The sequence below is a fragment of the Cebus imitator genome, unplaced genomic scaffold (assembly GCF_001604975.1).
Source record: "Cebus imitator isolate Cc_AM_T3 unplaced genomic scaffold, Cebus_imitator-1.0 Scaffold117, whole genome shotgun sequence".
Classification (NCBI taxonomy): Eukaryota; Metazoa; Chordata; class Mammalia; order Primates; family Cebidae; genus Cebus; species Cebus imitator.
In genome coordinates, this window is record NW_016107432.1 from 5,584,950 (window position 1) to 5,602,113 (window position 17,164).

At 47.9% G+C, this 17,164-nt stretch overlaps 1 protein-coding gene across 2 annotated transcripts in view; it reads left to right on the top strand.

The window, feature by feature from the left end:
- The window catches only part of AFAP1 (actin filament associated protein 1), a 169,021-nt gene that overhangs the window by 137,192 nt on the left and 14,665 nt on the right, over positions 1-17,164 (top strand). The window contains exons 11-14 of one of the 2 annotated variants that reach the window (XM_017539084.2): positions 1,486-1,631; positions 8,616-8,733; positions 12,755-13,006; positions 15,306-15,420. In XM_017539084.2, the coding sequence (XP_017394573.1) occupies positions 1,486-1,631; positions 8,616-8,733; positions 12,755-13,006; positions 15,306-15,420 (631 nt within the window). The remainder of the gene's footprint in view (positions 1-1,485; positions 1,632-8,615; positions 8,734-12,754; positions 13,007-15,305; positions 15,421-17,164) is intronic. The other variant, XM_017539086.2, reaches the window with a different exon arrangement.

Consider the following 17,164-nt stretch of genomic DNA (forward strand, 5'->3'; position numbering starts at 1 on the left):
TATTCACCATCATTTTAATTTGGCAAATATTGATTATGTTTTTGCTCTCCATAGGTACTTAATGGCAATTCCTTCCCTTTGTCCTAATGGCCTAATTGTGTACTGGTTATGGATGATTTGTTATATGGAAAATACCACTAACCAATTACTCAACATAAAAAAATAGCTGCATTTTTGTTAGCGTTCCTTTCTTTAGAGAGGCCTTCATACCTGGCATGGAATATTTATAATTACCCATATTTTGATCAGTGTTAAACTTGTCAAGATTATAATTATAAAACCCAATTTTCCTTAAGCCTTTAAGCTCAACTTAGAGATCTTTATAAGGAATTTTTATAAGAAATAAAATTTATTTTTTCTTCACCATTCAGTTAACTCATAAATTTGATAGCTTAATTTCTCCTAAACTGTAACCATTATTTACATATTTGATTAATCAAAATCTTTAAACATTTGAAATGCCATTAAAAATGTAACCGATTTTCTAAATCACTTTAAAACAGTGGCTTAAAGCTGGGCATGGTGGCTCACACCTGTAATCCTAGCACTTTGGGAGGCTGAAGTTGAATTGCTTGAGCCCAGGAGTTTGAGACCAGCCTGGGCAAGATGTTGAGACCCTGTCTCTACACATAAAAAATTAAAAAATTAACTGGGCTTGGTGGTGGGCAGCTGTAGTCTTAGCTACTTGGGAGGCTGAGGCAGGACTGCTTGAGATCAGGAGTTGGAGGCTGCAGTGAGCTCTGATCACACTACTGCAATCTGGCCTGGGTGACAGAGCGAGACCCTGTCTCAAAAAAAAAAAAAGGATGGCTTAATATTGTAATGAACATAGTCTTAAAGATGTATTTCAGACTTGCAAATTAAGCAGACCAAATAGGGGAGGTATCACACATCTTAAAAAATGGTATGCCCAAAGCAGCCCAGTGACTACAGATCGTTCTTTCCCCTTTGGAAACACAGTTGATAGAAAAGGAAATTGCTTTTTTGTGTCATCTAATCGAGAAACTAAATGACCATGTAGGGGACTCACCCAGGGCCCCTGGTATAAAAAAGTTTGAGGCTCGTGGGGGCCTGGAGCTTGGCTGTGCTTTCCAGGTCAGACAGCAGCGGCCCGGGCAGGCTCCTTCTCATGGTCAGGTGCTGTCATGAGAGCCACGAGGCTCCTCAGCAGCTTCCTTCAGTGGGGGTGTAATTAATCCCATTAATTTTCCTGTCTTACACCCTAGTGCCTTTCCCCATGATAACTGGAAGGCCTTTTAGGACCTCCAAGTTTCATTCACCTTTGGTGTGATTGGGATGCTGCTTCCTAAGTGGAGGCCCTGCTGTGAACGTGACGTCGATTCCTTTGCTCAGTCAATGGCTGTGTCTTCCTTCTTGTTTCTTCTTAGGACATCATGTTTCATCACTTTTCCTATCATGTGGTCTTTGTTTACATTCATGAAAATGTAAAAATCTTTAGTAAATGCTTTTTTTCCACCTCAACAGGCATCTTCTTCTGAAGACATGGGCAGGTGGATTGGGATTTTACTTGCAGAGACGGGGTCGTCCACAGACCCGGGAGCTCTGCACTATGACTACATTGATGTGGAAATGTCTGCAAATGTCATCCAGACAGCCAAACAGACCTTCTGGTAAGATCCACCGCCACGTGAAATGGCACTGCAGTTCAATAACGAGCTTTTCCCTAATTGCCTAACTTAGTTTTTGTGTGAGGATATAGTCTCAGAAGGAAAACTAAAGACTTTCCCTTTTGCATTGTCTTAATTCAAATTTCACAGAAATGTTTTTGTCATGTCAACTCACTGGATTTCCTATTTGAGCAGTGTGTGGCAAACTTGCATGAAGGACTAGATAGCAAACGTTTTTGGTTTTGTGGGCCAGACATTTCCTGTTAATGACCACTCAGCTCCCTTTGCAGCCAGACACTCTCCATAAACAATGGGCGTCTCTGCGTTCCAATAAAACTTTATTTACAAAAACAGGCAGTGGCCTGGATTTGGCCGGTGGTTTGCTGACCCCTGTGTTAGAGGAACAGTTCTATGAAGGAGAAATGATTCTACATATTGCTGTAATGAGGACTGAGTTTTCAAAGCTATCAGTCAAGTACTTTGTAAATTTAAATTTTGATGTTTATACAATGCTGCAATAATGTATAAATGAACTGTGAATATTTCTTTAACATAATGATGGCAGAGAGATTTATAGCAGCAGTTCTTGGTATGGTCTCCAGACCCCCTGGGGATATTCAAAACCCTTTCTGGCAGTCTACAGGACTAAATTATTTTCGTAATAATACTAAGACATTATTTTCCTTTTCTACTGTTTGGAAATTTGCATTAGTGATAATTGGCTGGCACCTTAGCACAAATAGTGGCACTTCACTGTATTAGTAATCATTGTCACCGCCACACGCTTGCAACAGTAAAAGAAAGTGCTGATTTCACTTAAGTTGTCCTTGAGGAAGCAGTAAAAGTTACGACTTTTTCTGTAAAGGACTGGATAGTAGATATCTGCATGAAGTCTCTGCAGTCCATGTGTTTTTCCTGTTCTGTGTGGCGTGATGGGAGGCCACAGCGAGCACGCTGGAGTGCACCGTGACAGTGGTCCTAGTGAAGAACAGCTCTCAGACCAGTGAGTTGCTCATAGAACTGGCTGCATTATTTTTTTTATTTTATTTTTACTTGAAAAAGCAACTGGCAAACTGTGGTTATTCGCATGTTGGCATTTGCAGATGTTTTCTTGAACATGAGCTGGCTATCCCCATCATCTCTAGGCAAACACTTGGCAGTATTTGCTGCTTGTGATCCATGGAAGCTTTCCGGAGAAGTTAGAATTCTGGAAAATTTGCATCTGCCACAGTGAGCCTGCCAGCTTCTCAGCACCTGCAGACGCCTGCTGAGATCTGCAGTCATATCAGTGAGCAGGTTTTTGATGTATAATGAAGGGTGTTCGCATTTGAAAGAGCTGCAGAAGTCATGCTTGGGAAAAGGGCTATTCCTAGTGCAAGATAAACTACTGAATTTTAATGTAAGTTGATCTGATTTCTGACTCCACATTGCAGTTAGCAGTAAGAACCACCACTTGCTGAGTTTTGGTGTAGTACCAAAGAAGTGTATCGCCAGCTCTTGGAAAAAGCAGTTAAAATGTGCCCCACTTTTCCAGCTTACGTTTGTTTGAGGCTGGATTTTCTTCACATACGTCATCCAAAAGAGCATTTTGTGACAGATTGAATGCAAGAAGCAGGCGTGAGAATCCAGCTACCTTCTACTAAGTCGGACATTAACTGAGTTTACAGGCATGTGAACAATGCCACTTTTTTGTTGGTTATTGGGGTGTTGTTGTTGTTGTTGTTGTATTTTTGATTAAGGGTCTTGCTCTATTGCCCAGGCTGGAGTGCAGTGGCACAATTATGACTCATTGCAGCCTCAACCTCCTGGGCTCAAGGGATCCTCCCATCTCAGCCTCCCAAAGCAGCTGGGACTACAGGCATGTGCTACCGTGCCTGGCTAATTTTTTTATTTTATTTTTTTAGAAACAGGGTCTTATTATGTTGCCCAGGCTGGTTTCAAATTCCTGAGCTCAAGCGATCTTCCCACCTTGGCTTCCCAAAGTGCTAGGATTACAGGCATGACCCATGATGCCACTTTTAAGTGAATAACAATGAATATATTTCTCAGGTTTAATTTCAGATACAGCAGGTAGTAGGTAGAATATCTTGGCTTTGGGTCCTGCTGTGGTATTTACTAATTAGAAAAATCTGGAAAAGTCATTCATTACCTGTTAGCGCCTCTGCTGCCTTCTGGAGAGAGTAGAGAGGGTGGGCAAGATCATCTCTGAAGCTTCCAGCTCTGGCGTCTTTGACCCCTTGGCCCTGCATCTGTGTCTCTCATCCTTAGAGAGTCTGGACTGGGGTGAGGGAAGTGAATGAAAACAAAGCTGGTCGTGAATTCCATCATCAGCGAGTGAGGATAAGCATCAGACAGCTGCTGGCAGACCTGCCGGTGCTGAGATGACGCGCCCTTTCCAGTGTGAACATGGGCTGGAATGCCCGGCCGTTGTTCGCCTGTTTAATATGACCACCACCGCTAGTTTTTCCGCACAAGTGGCATTTATGGGGAATTGGAGCAGTCTTCCTTTGTATCTTGAATGGTGAATGGACATTGATTTAACGCTTAGCTCGGACTTTGTGGGCCTAAGAAATAGTTCTCAAAGTGAAGATAACTTGGCCCATTTTAGGACTGAGGCCACATGTTACACCCAGCCAAGGTCGGTAGCCTTGACAGGTGGAATTGGTCTTGCCCAGATTGTCCATAAAATCCCCAGTAGCACTGGAGGTTTTCTATAGGACGGACTGTTCTCTCCACTGTCCTTTTGTGCAGAAATCAGGATAGATGTAGTCTAGTACTTACTGTTCCATTTATACTCATTATTGTTTAATTACATGCTTTCTAATCAGCAAAACATAGGTAAGTTATGATGATTCTCCTATTTATTAAGCACCATGCAGTAAATAAAGCACATCATAAAGTGTTTTTAAAGAGATAGGATATCCGTAAATCTAGTTTTGTAAAATCTGTCCAACCAGACTGACTTATAAAAGTGGATATGGATGTTAACTATGTTTATTGGGAAGATACTAAATTTCCATAAAAACCTATCCTACGTCCACATGTAATTTTAAGTATAATCAGCAAAGCGCTAAGCACATGTCAGAGAAACCCTGAAATAAAATAGTTGCCCTAGAATACAACTTGGCTTTTACTTTATAAATGAGTAGAGTATTAATCTAAACCAAATGTGGCAAGGTCACATTTTTGAGAAAGGAATGTAGATCATAATACTAAAAATATTTATTAAAAATATGCATGTAATGAATTTATGGCTACAGGAATCTTTTCAATATAGTACCTGATTCAAATCTTTATAGGAGATGTCAGCCATAAAGTTTATTTGCACGTTTTCTAGCCAGGCATTCCTGTAAAACTTAAGAGATGAGATGTGACAAGGAAACAGTGTCCAAAACATGGTCGCCTGCCAGTGCGATCAGTATTCCAAGATGAAATTTTTGGCTTTTATAGAAACTGGCAGCCAGTTAATGAATCTTTTCAAGGTTCTTTGGAGAATCCTCTTTGCATTGTACATGACTAAGGATGAAACAGCAGTAATATATTTAGAAAAGAGGAGAGTAAAAGATAATCACGGAGAGCGTCTCAGGAAACGTAGTAGTTTAGGAACTTTCATAATGGGAAACAATTGAGACATATGTTCCTGAAAGCCTGTTTTGAAATGAGACACATAGATGTATAATACGAGGAAAATACTCCACAGCTTCCCGAAACTCTCTCGTCGTCCCTCTGAGGAGTCCTTCAGGAAGCTGTGGTGAGGATGAAGAGCATCGAAAGCAGGGCTGGCGTGGCGAGGGTGGCGAGGGGATAGATGCGTGGATGGGCGGCGGTCCTCTTGGCCACCCTCTCCTCTGAGTCCCGGGGGGTTATTCAGAAAGAGCTCCCTTGACTGTCTCCTGGTTTTGGTGTAACAAGTGGCCCGTGGCCTCTTACTTCATATCCACGTCTGCCTTTGGCTACAAATCCTGTTGTGGAAAGACACCAAGTGGAAGACAGAGGCCTTGTGTTTAGTTGTGACCCCACACCCTGCCCTCTTGAGGGCCAGGGAGAGTTGTCCTCGCTGAAGACAACTCTCTCTGTAGGGTGAGGGGTGACTAGCTGCTGGCTGAGGCCTCCTCCACCTGGGACATTCCATGTGCCTGTGACCCCTCATCACTGTGCTCCCAAGTCCTGCCAGTGAGCCTGTCAGAGACATCCTGCAGTGGCTCTTCCCAGCACAGAGGCAGGAGTGTAGCCACCCAGGGCCTCTGTTCTGACCCCACCCTATGTCCCTGCTGCAGCAGGGCGAGTGCAGGCCGCACGCTCGAAACCGAAGATGCCGGGGAAGGAGAAAGACTCAGTATGGCCAGGGCACAGGGGAGGGGGTGGTCCCTGTGGCCGGGCATCATTCATCCATCCATTTACTGCCTCTCACTGACAAAAAGCATACATAGCACTGTTTCCCCAAAGCCCTCCAAAGAGGCATTTAATTAGAAAACCTTAAATATGTATTTTTAAAAATGAAAATCGATTACTGCAGAACTCTTAAATGTTCAAGTTTTGCTGTGCCTTTCCTTCTTATATGTTCTCTTCTTAGTCATTGTCTTTTCCTACATATACTTTTATGTATTTTAAGTTACATTCTTATAAGCAAAGGAAAAAGTTTATAAATTACAATTGAAAAGAATGTGTCCAGGCAGCGAGCCGTGCATGGCGTCCCTCCCCAGCAGGGGGCGCACACGCGCTGTGTGCGGAGTCTTTTCCGCGGCCCATGCGGCTGAAGTCCAGCCCAGAACCCCAAGCCCGGGTTCTCCCGCGGCTACGCTGCCAGAGGTACTCCAAAGAGGGAGACTTCACTCCTCTGTGTTTACGCTGTGTTTTCTTGAGCTGGTGACCATAGAAACGCAGCATTCTCTGAAATACCCCCACTAGCAGGGAATGCTGTCAGGGGGGTCTCTTCCCTGGGTGTTTCCATTGTTAGTCCTGATGCATGGCTTCGGAAGCTGCCGAGCCTCTAGGCACCTGCACCTGTGGACCCCAGCGTGTGCTGGTGTGGTCCTCACACTTCTGAGGCTGACCTTCCAGTGGGGAGAGCAGGCAGGACACGGATGCGGGATGGTGGCCCCGGACCCGGAGGGGAGGGAGGGGTGCTATGGGGCTGCCAGGGCGGGCACCCTGGGACAGCACCCATGCGGAGACCCGGATACGAAGGGTGTCTGGAGAGAAGTTTGGCAGGCAGAGGGACTGGGGGAGCAGAGAGAGCCAGAGGAGCCCCAGAATACCAAGGAGACTGACCCAGCGCTGGAAGCCACAGTGCAAGGACTGAGCAGAGACCTAGTCCCTGGGAGCCCTGTGGCCCCGGGCAGCACCTTGCAACTTCAGAAGTACCTGGGGGTGTTGGGCGGAGGCTGGCGTGGCCGGCCTGCCCTCCTTAAAGGGGAGTGAGCAGTTTTCTTACTGCAGCCTCCACAGTGTTGGGTCTCGCCTTTAGCCACTAAATGGGCAGGTCTTTCCCATGCCAAGCAATTCTCTAGATTTCTGCAGGCACCAGTGGGGTGTCCTAATACTTGAACTCAACCCTCAGTGGTCTTCCATAAGGCAGCCTCAGGTCCCCCAGTGAAGGGCCCAGCCCACAGAGCCGACTCCACTTCAGATGCCAGCCCCAGGTCCAGGTTGTCACCCGTGCTTCTGACCAACGGGATGTGAGTTGGAGGTTCCCACGACCCTCCCCAAGAGTTCAGTCATTGCCAGATGCTCACAGAACTCAGGAAGAGCTTGCTTACCGGATTACTAGTGAAAGGATACAGCTCAGAAGCAGTGAAGGAAGAGGTGCACCGGGCAAGGCGCATGGAGCGCAGCGCTCCTGTGCCCTCGCTGGGTGCACCACGCTTCTGACACCGCCACACGCTCACAGCTCAGAAGCTCTGGGAACCTTGTCCTTCTGGGTTTTTATGGAAAGTTCAGGCCCTAATCACGGGGTTGGTTTCCCTGGCAACCAGCCCTCATTGTATACTTCATGTGGGAAATTCCAAGAGTTTTAGGAGCCCTGACCAGGAACTTGGAACAAAGATCACACCTTCTAAAGGATTTCCCTGGCCACTGTCAGCGGGTCTCAGAAGTTGAGGGAATTTCAGGGAAGAGGAGAAAATGTGTTGTGTGGGGTGGCAGTGGAGCCGAATGAGTCCTAAGAACTCCATCAACATTTGTTGAATAATTGTTCTAGAGAGCTTATAGAACAGGGGTCCACAAACCTTTTCCAAAAAAGGCTGAACAGTAACTTTCAGCTTTTTTTTTTTTTTGAGACGAAGTTTCGCTCGTATTGCCCAGGCTGGAGTGCAATGGCGTGATCTTGGCTCACCACAACCTCCACCTCCCGGGTTCAAGCGATTCCCCTGCCTCAGCCACCCGAGTAGCTGGGATTACAGGCATGTGCCACCATGCCTAGCTGATTTTATATTTTTTGTAGAGATGGGGTTTCTCCATGTTGGTCAGGCTGGTCTTGAACTCCTCACCTCAGGTGATCTGCCCACTTCAGCCTCCCAAAGTGCTGGGATTATAGGTGTGAGTCACTGTGCTGCCTGGCCTAACTTTTAGCTTTGCAGCCCATGTTACCCTTTTGGAAGTAACACACTTATGAAAGAAGCATGTGTTCCAATAAAACTTTACTACCAACACAGGCTGTGAGAGGAGCTGGCCACGGTGACAGACAGATGATGAGCGAAATGCTTGCCATTTCTGAATGCCTGTTACTTGCAGGCTTTGCCGCGTGTACCTAGCGTGGGTCATCGGCGGCCTGTGTCGCCCTTCTGCAGAGTATGTGCCCTCCTAATCTCATAGGACAGTCCCTCCAACACATCCTCTCATTTCCTCTGAGGCTCTGTCTCTCATTTCTTCTCTGCCCCGTGACTGCTGACATAGCGTTGGACATAGAGTCAGAACGCAATGAGGACCTGACTGATTGGAGTAAAAGGTGGTCAGGTTATGGATTTTAACGCATTTCCTTTCTTTCAGTTTCATGAACAGGCGTGTTCTGTCTGCTAACCCGTACCTAGGGGGCACGTCCAACGGCTATGCCCACCCCAGTGGGACGGCGCTTCATTACGACGACGTCCCGTGCATCAACGGCGCGGTGAGTACCCTTCTGCTGGAGTCATGGTTTTGTTAGAAGTGAGGCTGTGAAAATTCTGTGCCTTAGTTCCCCTGGTTTCAGTTTATGAGGTCCGCTTTTTAATGCTCTGAGGCTAACAGGAGGCTCCATGTCACCTCTCTGCCCCTGGCTGCTGACGTGCTGCTCATCTGAAGCTGCATTTGAACAAGTGGATCGTTTGAGACTAGTAGACAACTTTGTCGTTTAATGTCACTGTCATTTTTCTGTTGGTGTTGACGTAGTGTCCCAATCTGTGGCCCAGGCTGGAGTGCAGTGGTGCGGTCAAGACTCACGGTAGCTCAACCTCCCCAGCCCAATGGATCCTCCCGCCCTGGCCTCCCAAGTAGCTGGGGCATAGGTACACACTTCCACACCGCACGCATTTGTTTATTTTTACTAGTGATGGGATCGCCCTATATTGGACAGGCCAGTCTTGAACTCCTGGGCTCAAGTGATTCTCTCACCTCAGACTTTCAATGTGTTAGGATTACCAAAGTGAGCCACTGTGCCCGGCCTAATGTCACTCCCATTAATTGAATGTGCCAGCCCACTAAAATACTGACTAAAGAATAGCATATTAGAGTGATACTTGGATAACTTGTTAAATCAAGCATAGTTGTCAGTGAGTCGTTATTTCCCGCTAGGATTAAAATACTGAGAAATCCCCTCAGGAAGAAAATGACGCTGTAGAGGAGTGACCCCAGTACAAGCTCGGCAGCTTCCCTTGGGCGGATTTGGAGGGGCAGGCTCCAGCTCCCGTCACAGTGCCGTCTGTAGGTCCACAGCTCCATGCAGTTGGGGCTTAGGCGCGGCTTTCTCTGTTCCGCTGGTTTCCAGGGTCTGTTTGGCCTTCGGAGTGGTAAAGTTTGCCCTCGGTGTGTTGTGTGTGTGTTGTGTGGGGCGTGTCGTCAGCAGGCCTATCAACAGGTGCTTGTCTCACGGTGTGTGCATGTTGCTCATCTCACAACCGTGCACTGAGCATCCTCTCTGGTCCAGGCACGGCACCCAGCCCTGGGCATTCAGAAGTGAGGCCTTCACAGTTAGCAGATGGATGAAGGAGGCTTGTGAGAAACCCGTATGCCATGCATCTCCCAGTACTGGGTGGGTTTGAAATTGGCATCTATGTTAAGATCATTTTCAAAGGTAGACACAAAGTATATTTATTGTTATTTTTTCCAGCCTTGGAAGGTATTTCAGACTTTTTTCTTGCTGTTTTCCTTCTGCAGTCGTTTCTCCAATATTCTGGTGAATGTCCTCAGTCAGCCCCGGCATTGTAAATTATGTAGCTGCCCACAGCAGGAACCAGGAGACAATGGCCTCTTTGAGGGAGGAGCGGGACCAAGGACCCGCAGTGCTCAGGAGCGTAAACAGACTGAAGGCTGTTTATGCTGGGGTCAGAAGTGGCGGGTCCATTCCTCAAGAGCCATGATGGATGCAGGGTGTCCATGGGGCCCAGCCACCTTCCCACTGATCGCCGCCTCCTGCCCCTCTGTACCTGCCGTCCTAGGTGGAGAGGTTTCAGGGCCCGTCGGTCTCCTCCTTCCCCTCAGCCAGTCCTCCCTGGAGTGTCTCTGGGTGCCCACAGTCACCAAGGCGCTCCACTCCAGCAGAGGGGGCTTGTGCAAGTTCTTCCTGCTAAGACGGACCCACGGCGGCCTGGGGAGCAGGCTCTCAGGCTGATTTCTGCCCTGGATTCCGGCCCCTGAGCCGTTTTCTAGGTGGGACCCGCTCTTCTGCCTCCATTTGCTCTGTGTCGCCCCAGTGTCTCTTGACGGCACACGTTTATCCCTGGGCTTAGACGGCGGTTACCATGCTCATCTGCATCCTGAGAACCATCCACTTCCCTTAGCCTGTGTCTAGCCCGTCCCACCCAAAGACCCTTTCATACCTTTTCCTTCAAGGTGTTTCTCCACTTGCACCCCTTACACACGAACCTGTGACTGAGCTGGATGCCGTTGAGACCCTGTGGAGCCACACATGGGATCATCCGGTTCCACCCAGCCTGCTTCATTCAGGCTTTCATGACACTGTACAGGCCACCCACAGGAGTGAGTGTTCTTTAGGTTATTGGCAGCTTAATCTGTAGTAGAAACAAAGGTCTGCCATTCCCTGTTTGTGTGTGTGTATCGCTGGACACACTGTACATGTATGTGGCTTCCTTCCTCTGCTCGGCCCCTTCCTGAAACTTACTGTGTGTTCGGCTGTTACCAGCTCATCTCTTTTTGGAAGGCCTCATTTTTAGGTTTTTAAAGTTCATATTTATAGCCCGGTGCAGTGGCTCACGCCTGTGATCCCAGCACTTTGGGAGGCAGAGGTGGGCGGATCACTTGAGGCCAGGAGTTTGAGACCAACATGGCAAAACCTCACCTCTAAAAATATAAGAATTAGCGGGCTTGGTGGTGGGCATCTGTAATCCTAGATACTCAGGAGGCTGAGGCAGGGGAATCACTTGAGCCTGGGAGGTGGAAGGTGCAGTGAGCCGAGATTGTACCACTGCACTCCAGCCTGGGCAACAGAGCAAGACTCCATCTCAAAAAATGTTCATATTTATGACCTACTATCTGGCACCATAGCACTGTTTCAGCTTAAGTAATGTTTACTCATTCACCGTTCCCCGATGCTTAGACTAAGATGAAAGTATGCACACTCACACTTTAAACTAGAAACTTCTGTGAGGTCCCTGTAGGTGTTTTTCTGCGTCTTCCATATGACTTAATCTTTGGTATTTTAGGAAAATGATAGTCTTGTCTAGACCGTTTTAATAACTCTGGACAAATATATGCTGGGTTGTCATTATGAAACTCTCATATCCGAGTTTATCTGCAGGGACCGTTATTTTTAGATCACAAAAATAGACACATTGAAGTGATTGCGGAGGAATACAGATGCTTCTACTGCGGAATTTTCAGTCTGTGCTATTTTTATAACAAAAGGTTGTAATTACCGTCTGGCGGGAAGGACTGTGCAGGAAGACTATAAAAACAGGGTAAAGGAACATAACAGAGGAATTAATATCGCCTTTCTTGTAACGCCAGGCAATTTATAAAGACCTTTAAAGCTGAAAAGGCCTTGGCTGTGGCCTCAGTTTTTGGGTTGAGTTAATGCTTTAACGTCTGTGTTCTCAGATTCCTCAGTCCCGTGAAGTGGCGTGTACCTATTTTAGTCCTTTGTTAGAGATTTTCTGCTAAAAGAATACCATTATATCAATTAGATTTGGAAGCATCTAATGTTCTATGAGAATTCGATGTCTCCTTTCACAGACTGTTTTGGCTGTGGCACTTCCTTCAGGTATACAGAGCAGGGCACAGAGGGGTGGGTGTTGACAGATCCCATAGGACTTAGGTCACCGACTCCAGCACAGGGACTTGGAGGAGCCCGCATGTGGTCTGCTGTCCCCAGAAGGAGCCCAAGGCTTAGAGGCAGCACCGTGGGGGATGAGCGCGGCCCCTCCCTCCGCTCTGCCACTCACCGGCTCCAGGCTTCCATTTTTCTTCCACCTCTGCTTCCATTTTCCCGCTTCCAGGGCAAGGGCAGTGCGGTGAAAAGCATCGGGTGCTCTGCTTGGACCTCAGTGTCTTCGCGCACAGCAGAGCACCAAGCCCCTGAGCCCATGCTCCCTTCCGACCTTCACATTCACATCCTGCGCTAGGCACTTCTCTAAAGAAGGAAATACCAGATAACATTTCTTTTTCTTCTTTAAAAGACAGGACCGAACAAAAACTTCACATTCCCATTCTGGGAATGGTTTAAGGCAACAAAAATTTCCATGAGGCTTCAGAAGTCAAGTTCTTTTGAATCAGTCTGCATGCTTGTGTTGGGTGTGTGTATGTGTGTGTGTCGGGGGGTGCGTGCCTTATTGATAACAGCTGCAGTCTGTGCAGAAGGGTGTTGGGATGCTGACGCCATGCTAAGTGCCGTGCTATTCATAAATGACATCTCGCTGTGCCGAAAGCTGCGGTTTTCTGTGTCCAAGTCACTAACCACAAAGCTGTGTGTGTTGCAGTGGGAACCGGAAGATGGCTTTCCTGCTTCCTGCAGCAGAGGCTTGGGAGAAGAGGTGCTTTATGATAACGCAGGCCTGTACGATAACTTGCCGTCTCCGAAAATCTTTGCCCGCTACTCTCCTGCTGACAGAAAGGCCTCTAGGCTGTCTGCCGACAAGCTGTCCTCTAACCATTACAAATACCCTGCCTCCGCTCCGTCTCTCACTAATACCTCTTCTGTGGGGAGGGCGTCTCTCGGGCTCAACTCACAGGTACAGCATCTTCTTCTGTAAGATTCCAGAGCCACCTTTAAGTCACATTGCTCCAACAGTTTTGCAACTTGTGGTAAATGGGACTCAGCAAAGGCAAAGCGTAATTTTTTTTCCCTCAACTAGAATATAATTTGCAACCTGACTACCACGGAACCGATGAGATATTTCTGAAGAGCTCATAGTTTGTCTAAGCGCTGTTTCTCTGCCCATATCTGACTTTCCTTCTGTTCTTGGAAAATTCCCCAGTGAATTTTGTGAATTATGTCAACTAAAGGCAGGGAATTTAAAAGAAACGGGTAATAAAACTTTCCAGAAGATTGTTGAACTGCAAGGTTCTTTAATATGTTTCCATTACACATAATGAGGAAGGGTTGACTCCATGTAGTCATTGCTTTTGATCTTTAAACAGGAAATAGGATTATTCAGGGTACGGTAGGAGTTTTCTATGGTAAGTCTAGAAGTATACTCTTAAAAACTAGACGATGATAAGAAGGACATTTGATGACCACTGAACAATAATAACCTTGATTTTGAACTGTGGTCCATTGCACACCCTGTGTTTACAGCAAACAGTAACATTTCAGAGTAATCTTGTGTGGTTAGGCCTTTTTTGTTTTGTTTTGTTTTAAAGAGATGACGTCTCACTATGTTGCCCAGGCAGGACTTGAATTCCTGGGCTCAAGTGATTCTCCTGCCTTGGCCTCCCAAGTAGCTGGGACAACAGACTCATGCCACCATGCCCGGCTTATCATGCATATTTAACCTAAGAATTTGTTATGCTTTGCCTAAAGACTTCAGCCAATATATGTAGGAATATGAACATATAGCAAATGGGCATGTTTTAAATATGTGTATTTTTCTCCATTCTTTGGATAATCTTAAGAAAATAATGAACCACATAAAATTGCAGAATTCTAGATAGTAATGACTTAGAGCACTAGCTCCCTATAGGTCGGCTTCATCAGAAACCAAGTGCACAGGTGTGTGTCAGTTTTCGATTCTGATTGACGGTTGTTCAGATCCTACCCCTGGAGATTCCCGTTAGGTGTGTCTGAGGGGCCCAGAGCTAAGCAAAGCCGGGCCCAGGGGCTTGGGAGGCCTCAGGGCTTCTTACAAGAACTTACGCCAAAAAGTGGGCAGGTTATGTGTTGCATTTACTAAGTAAATGTGTTTCTGTGTTTCTACCTGTCTTTTTATTGGCATTAGAGCTGCCTTAGGTAAAATCCTGCAGCGCAGCTTTCCATCCTGCACACTTGGATTGTCCCCACACGAGTTGGGAATCATTTGGTGTATGGTTCCCGTGGGGGGGTTTGTTACTTTTGTTCCCTTTTGTTTTGCTTTTGTTGAAGTAGGAAACACTTTTGCAGGTTAAATTGCATGGCCTCTGTGTTTCCTGTCCTCCTTTGGTCATTTTAATGGGGACCTATTGTTTAAGCACTTACACGGCCCCTCTCCTATACTGCAGGTCATGTGATCCTTTCAGGAACCCTCTGGAGAGGGGTCGCTACCTTTACCTTTTTAAACAACCAAGTGGGGGCTCAGAAAGTTTAAATAACTTGCTTGATGGCTCCTAAATGATGGAGCCAGATGTCTGTGCCTCCCAAAAGTTGAGGCCTGCCACAGTAGGCAACGTAGTATCATGGAAAAAGCATGGGCATGGATGCTGGAGTGAGTCTTTGCCATCACGCTGAAAAATCACACAACTAAGCTGTGTGGAAGGTCACGCCAGCAAAATGCAGAACTCGCTGTCCTGTGGCAGTCCCCAGAGTAGAGCGCTGTCTCACTGTTTCAGAAGCCTGCAGTCCGTGCGAGCTCAGTGTCCGTGTGATTGCTGTGTGTTACGCTTCCCTTGCCCGTTAGGGTGTCACCCGTTGTAAAGGCGCTTGCCGCAGCACAGCTCTGACGCAGGGTCCTGCTCCTCTCCTGAGGGCATCCCACTGAAATAAAAGCCGTTTAGCATCGGAAACAAACTGCTCACCTCAGCCCGCACCAGCTTGGGTAGTGTTTGTGACTTGCCAGTAGAAAGGCGTCCCTTCTGCAGCGTTCCAGTGGAACACATCCTACGGACCCCACTGGCTTTGGCCTCGGCCACACCTCCTCAGCCATTCCCCATGATCCCGGCAGCCCGGTGTTTGGAAGCCATCTTGGCTTTCTTTCACCTTTATCTTCTTCTCCGTCTATGCTAGTTTCTGTAATAGTTAGAGTCAGAGACTGAAAGAAATGACTGCAGGAAAAAAAGACCCAAGATTTTTTCGACTGTGTGTTTATTTTTTATGTTCTTATATGTTCATTTCAACAGCTCAAGGGTAAAAAGCCTCCAGTGGCATCTAACGGAGTCACAGGAAAAGGGAAGACTCTGAGCAGTCAGCCAAAAAAAGTGGATCCCGTGGCTGGCGTGAAAAGGACGGCTTCAAGTAAGTGTGCCATCGGGTGTCTTGCCTTCCGGCTGCAAGTGCACTGGGTCGAGCTGGGCCTGTCTGAGCCTGCCCACCAGTAAGTGCCAGCTTGGGGGCAGCTGGAGAAGTGGAGCTGTGGGCACCACCATCCTTCCTCATCGACCCCAGTGGCAGTTTCCACCTGGCCTTTCTGACTGTGCTTGTAAATGGAAGCCCAGAACTGGTTTGCCACCTGTGGGATTGACTCAGCATTTTAAAATGGGAGGCAGTTGTGAGTGCAGGTTGCTTGCAGCTCCGGGTGGCCCAGGATGCTGGGCCAGGAGACCTTGGCTCACGTCCCTGATCTGTGGTTGACAAGCCATGCAAACTCTAAACTGAGCCTCTTTATCTGCCAGGCGTAGACAGATGCTCCTGTGGTTGGTGCAGTGGAATGACTGAGGTCATACGCGGGCCTCACAGCACTAGAGCAGGGCACTGATTAGTCCTGTGGCGCCTTGTGGTCTACGGCAAGCCATTCTTATCCCGTCCACTTTACTTCCCACAGCCACTCTGTAAGCGGAGGCATTGTCCTCTGCCCCATCATACACATGAGAAAAGAATCACCAAGAGGGTGAGCGGCTACCACAAGGCCTCACAGCTGGTAAATCACAGAGCCAGAGTGGGTGGCAGGCCTTCACATTCCACATCCAGCTGGAAATAGACTGGGCAGAGAAGCTTCAAGACACGAGAGACTCAGCCTGCCTGCACCCAGCACCCTCTCCCCTTCCCTCCAGGGATCCATGGAGGGCAATACTGTCATCCCTCAAGTGGTGTTTGCACTGGTCCTCATTATGTGGGATGTCTCATCAGGGAGCCAGCCAGGCAGCACTCTTCACTCCAGGGACTCAAAGACACAGTAAAGTAGTTGCTGTTGAGCGTCCTCGGTCCAGCAGACCCACACGTGCGGATGAGCACGTGGAAGGGCCACAGCATGGGATTCTGCAGGTTGGGGGCCCCTGAGGCCGTCTGGGCCTGTCCAGGAAGATTTCCCAGAGGAAGAAGGTGGGCGTTAGATGCAGGTGTTGAGTTTGATGTGGTTACATGCCATTGCCACTTGGGATTTATACCTGAACTTTTCAGATCTGGAGCAGTGCAACTGGTAGACCAGTCTCTGTGCCAATGAAGATGAGGCTGGCTAGCCCTGCTGGTAACCCCACACCAGCTGTAGAAGACAGAGGGTCCGATACCGACACGTGCCGACATCCATTTGCACTGTGGTTTCAGTTCTAGAGTCAGAGCATCCGCATAGGGGAATTGAGAGGCTGGCAGTGTCCTTGGCTGTGTTCATGAGCGAGCCTTGGAATCACCCAGCAGGACCAGGGTGCATCTGCTCCGAGGAAGGGTGTACATTCCTGACAGAAGCCTGCCTCCACCTCTGTTCCACCCACACACATCCTCCCCACTGCCCGGAGGAAGGGTGTACATTCCTGACGGAAGCCTGCCTCCACCTCTGTTCCACCCACACACATGCTCACCACTGCCCCGAGGAAGGGTGTACATTCCTGACGGAAGCCTGCCTCCACCTCTGTTCCACCCACACACATGCTCCTCACTGCCCCAAGGAAGAGTGTACATTCCTGACGGAAGCCTGCCTCCACCTCTGTTCCACCCACACACATGCTCCCCACTGCCCCGAGGAAGGGTGTACATTCCTGACGGAAGCCTGCCTCCACCTCTGTTCCACCCACACACATACATGTTCACCAGATGGGTTGGAACCAGT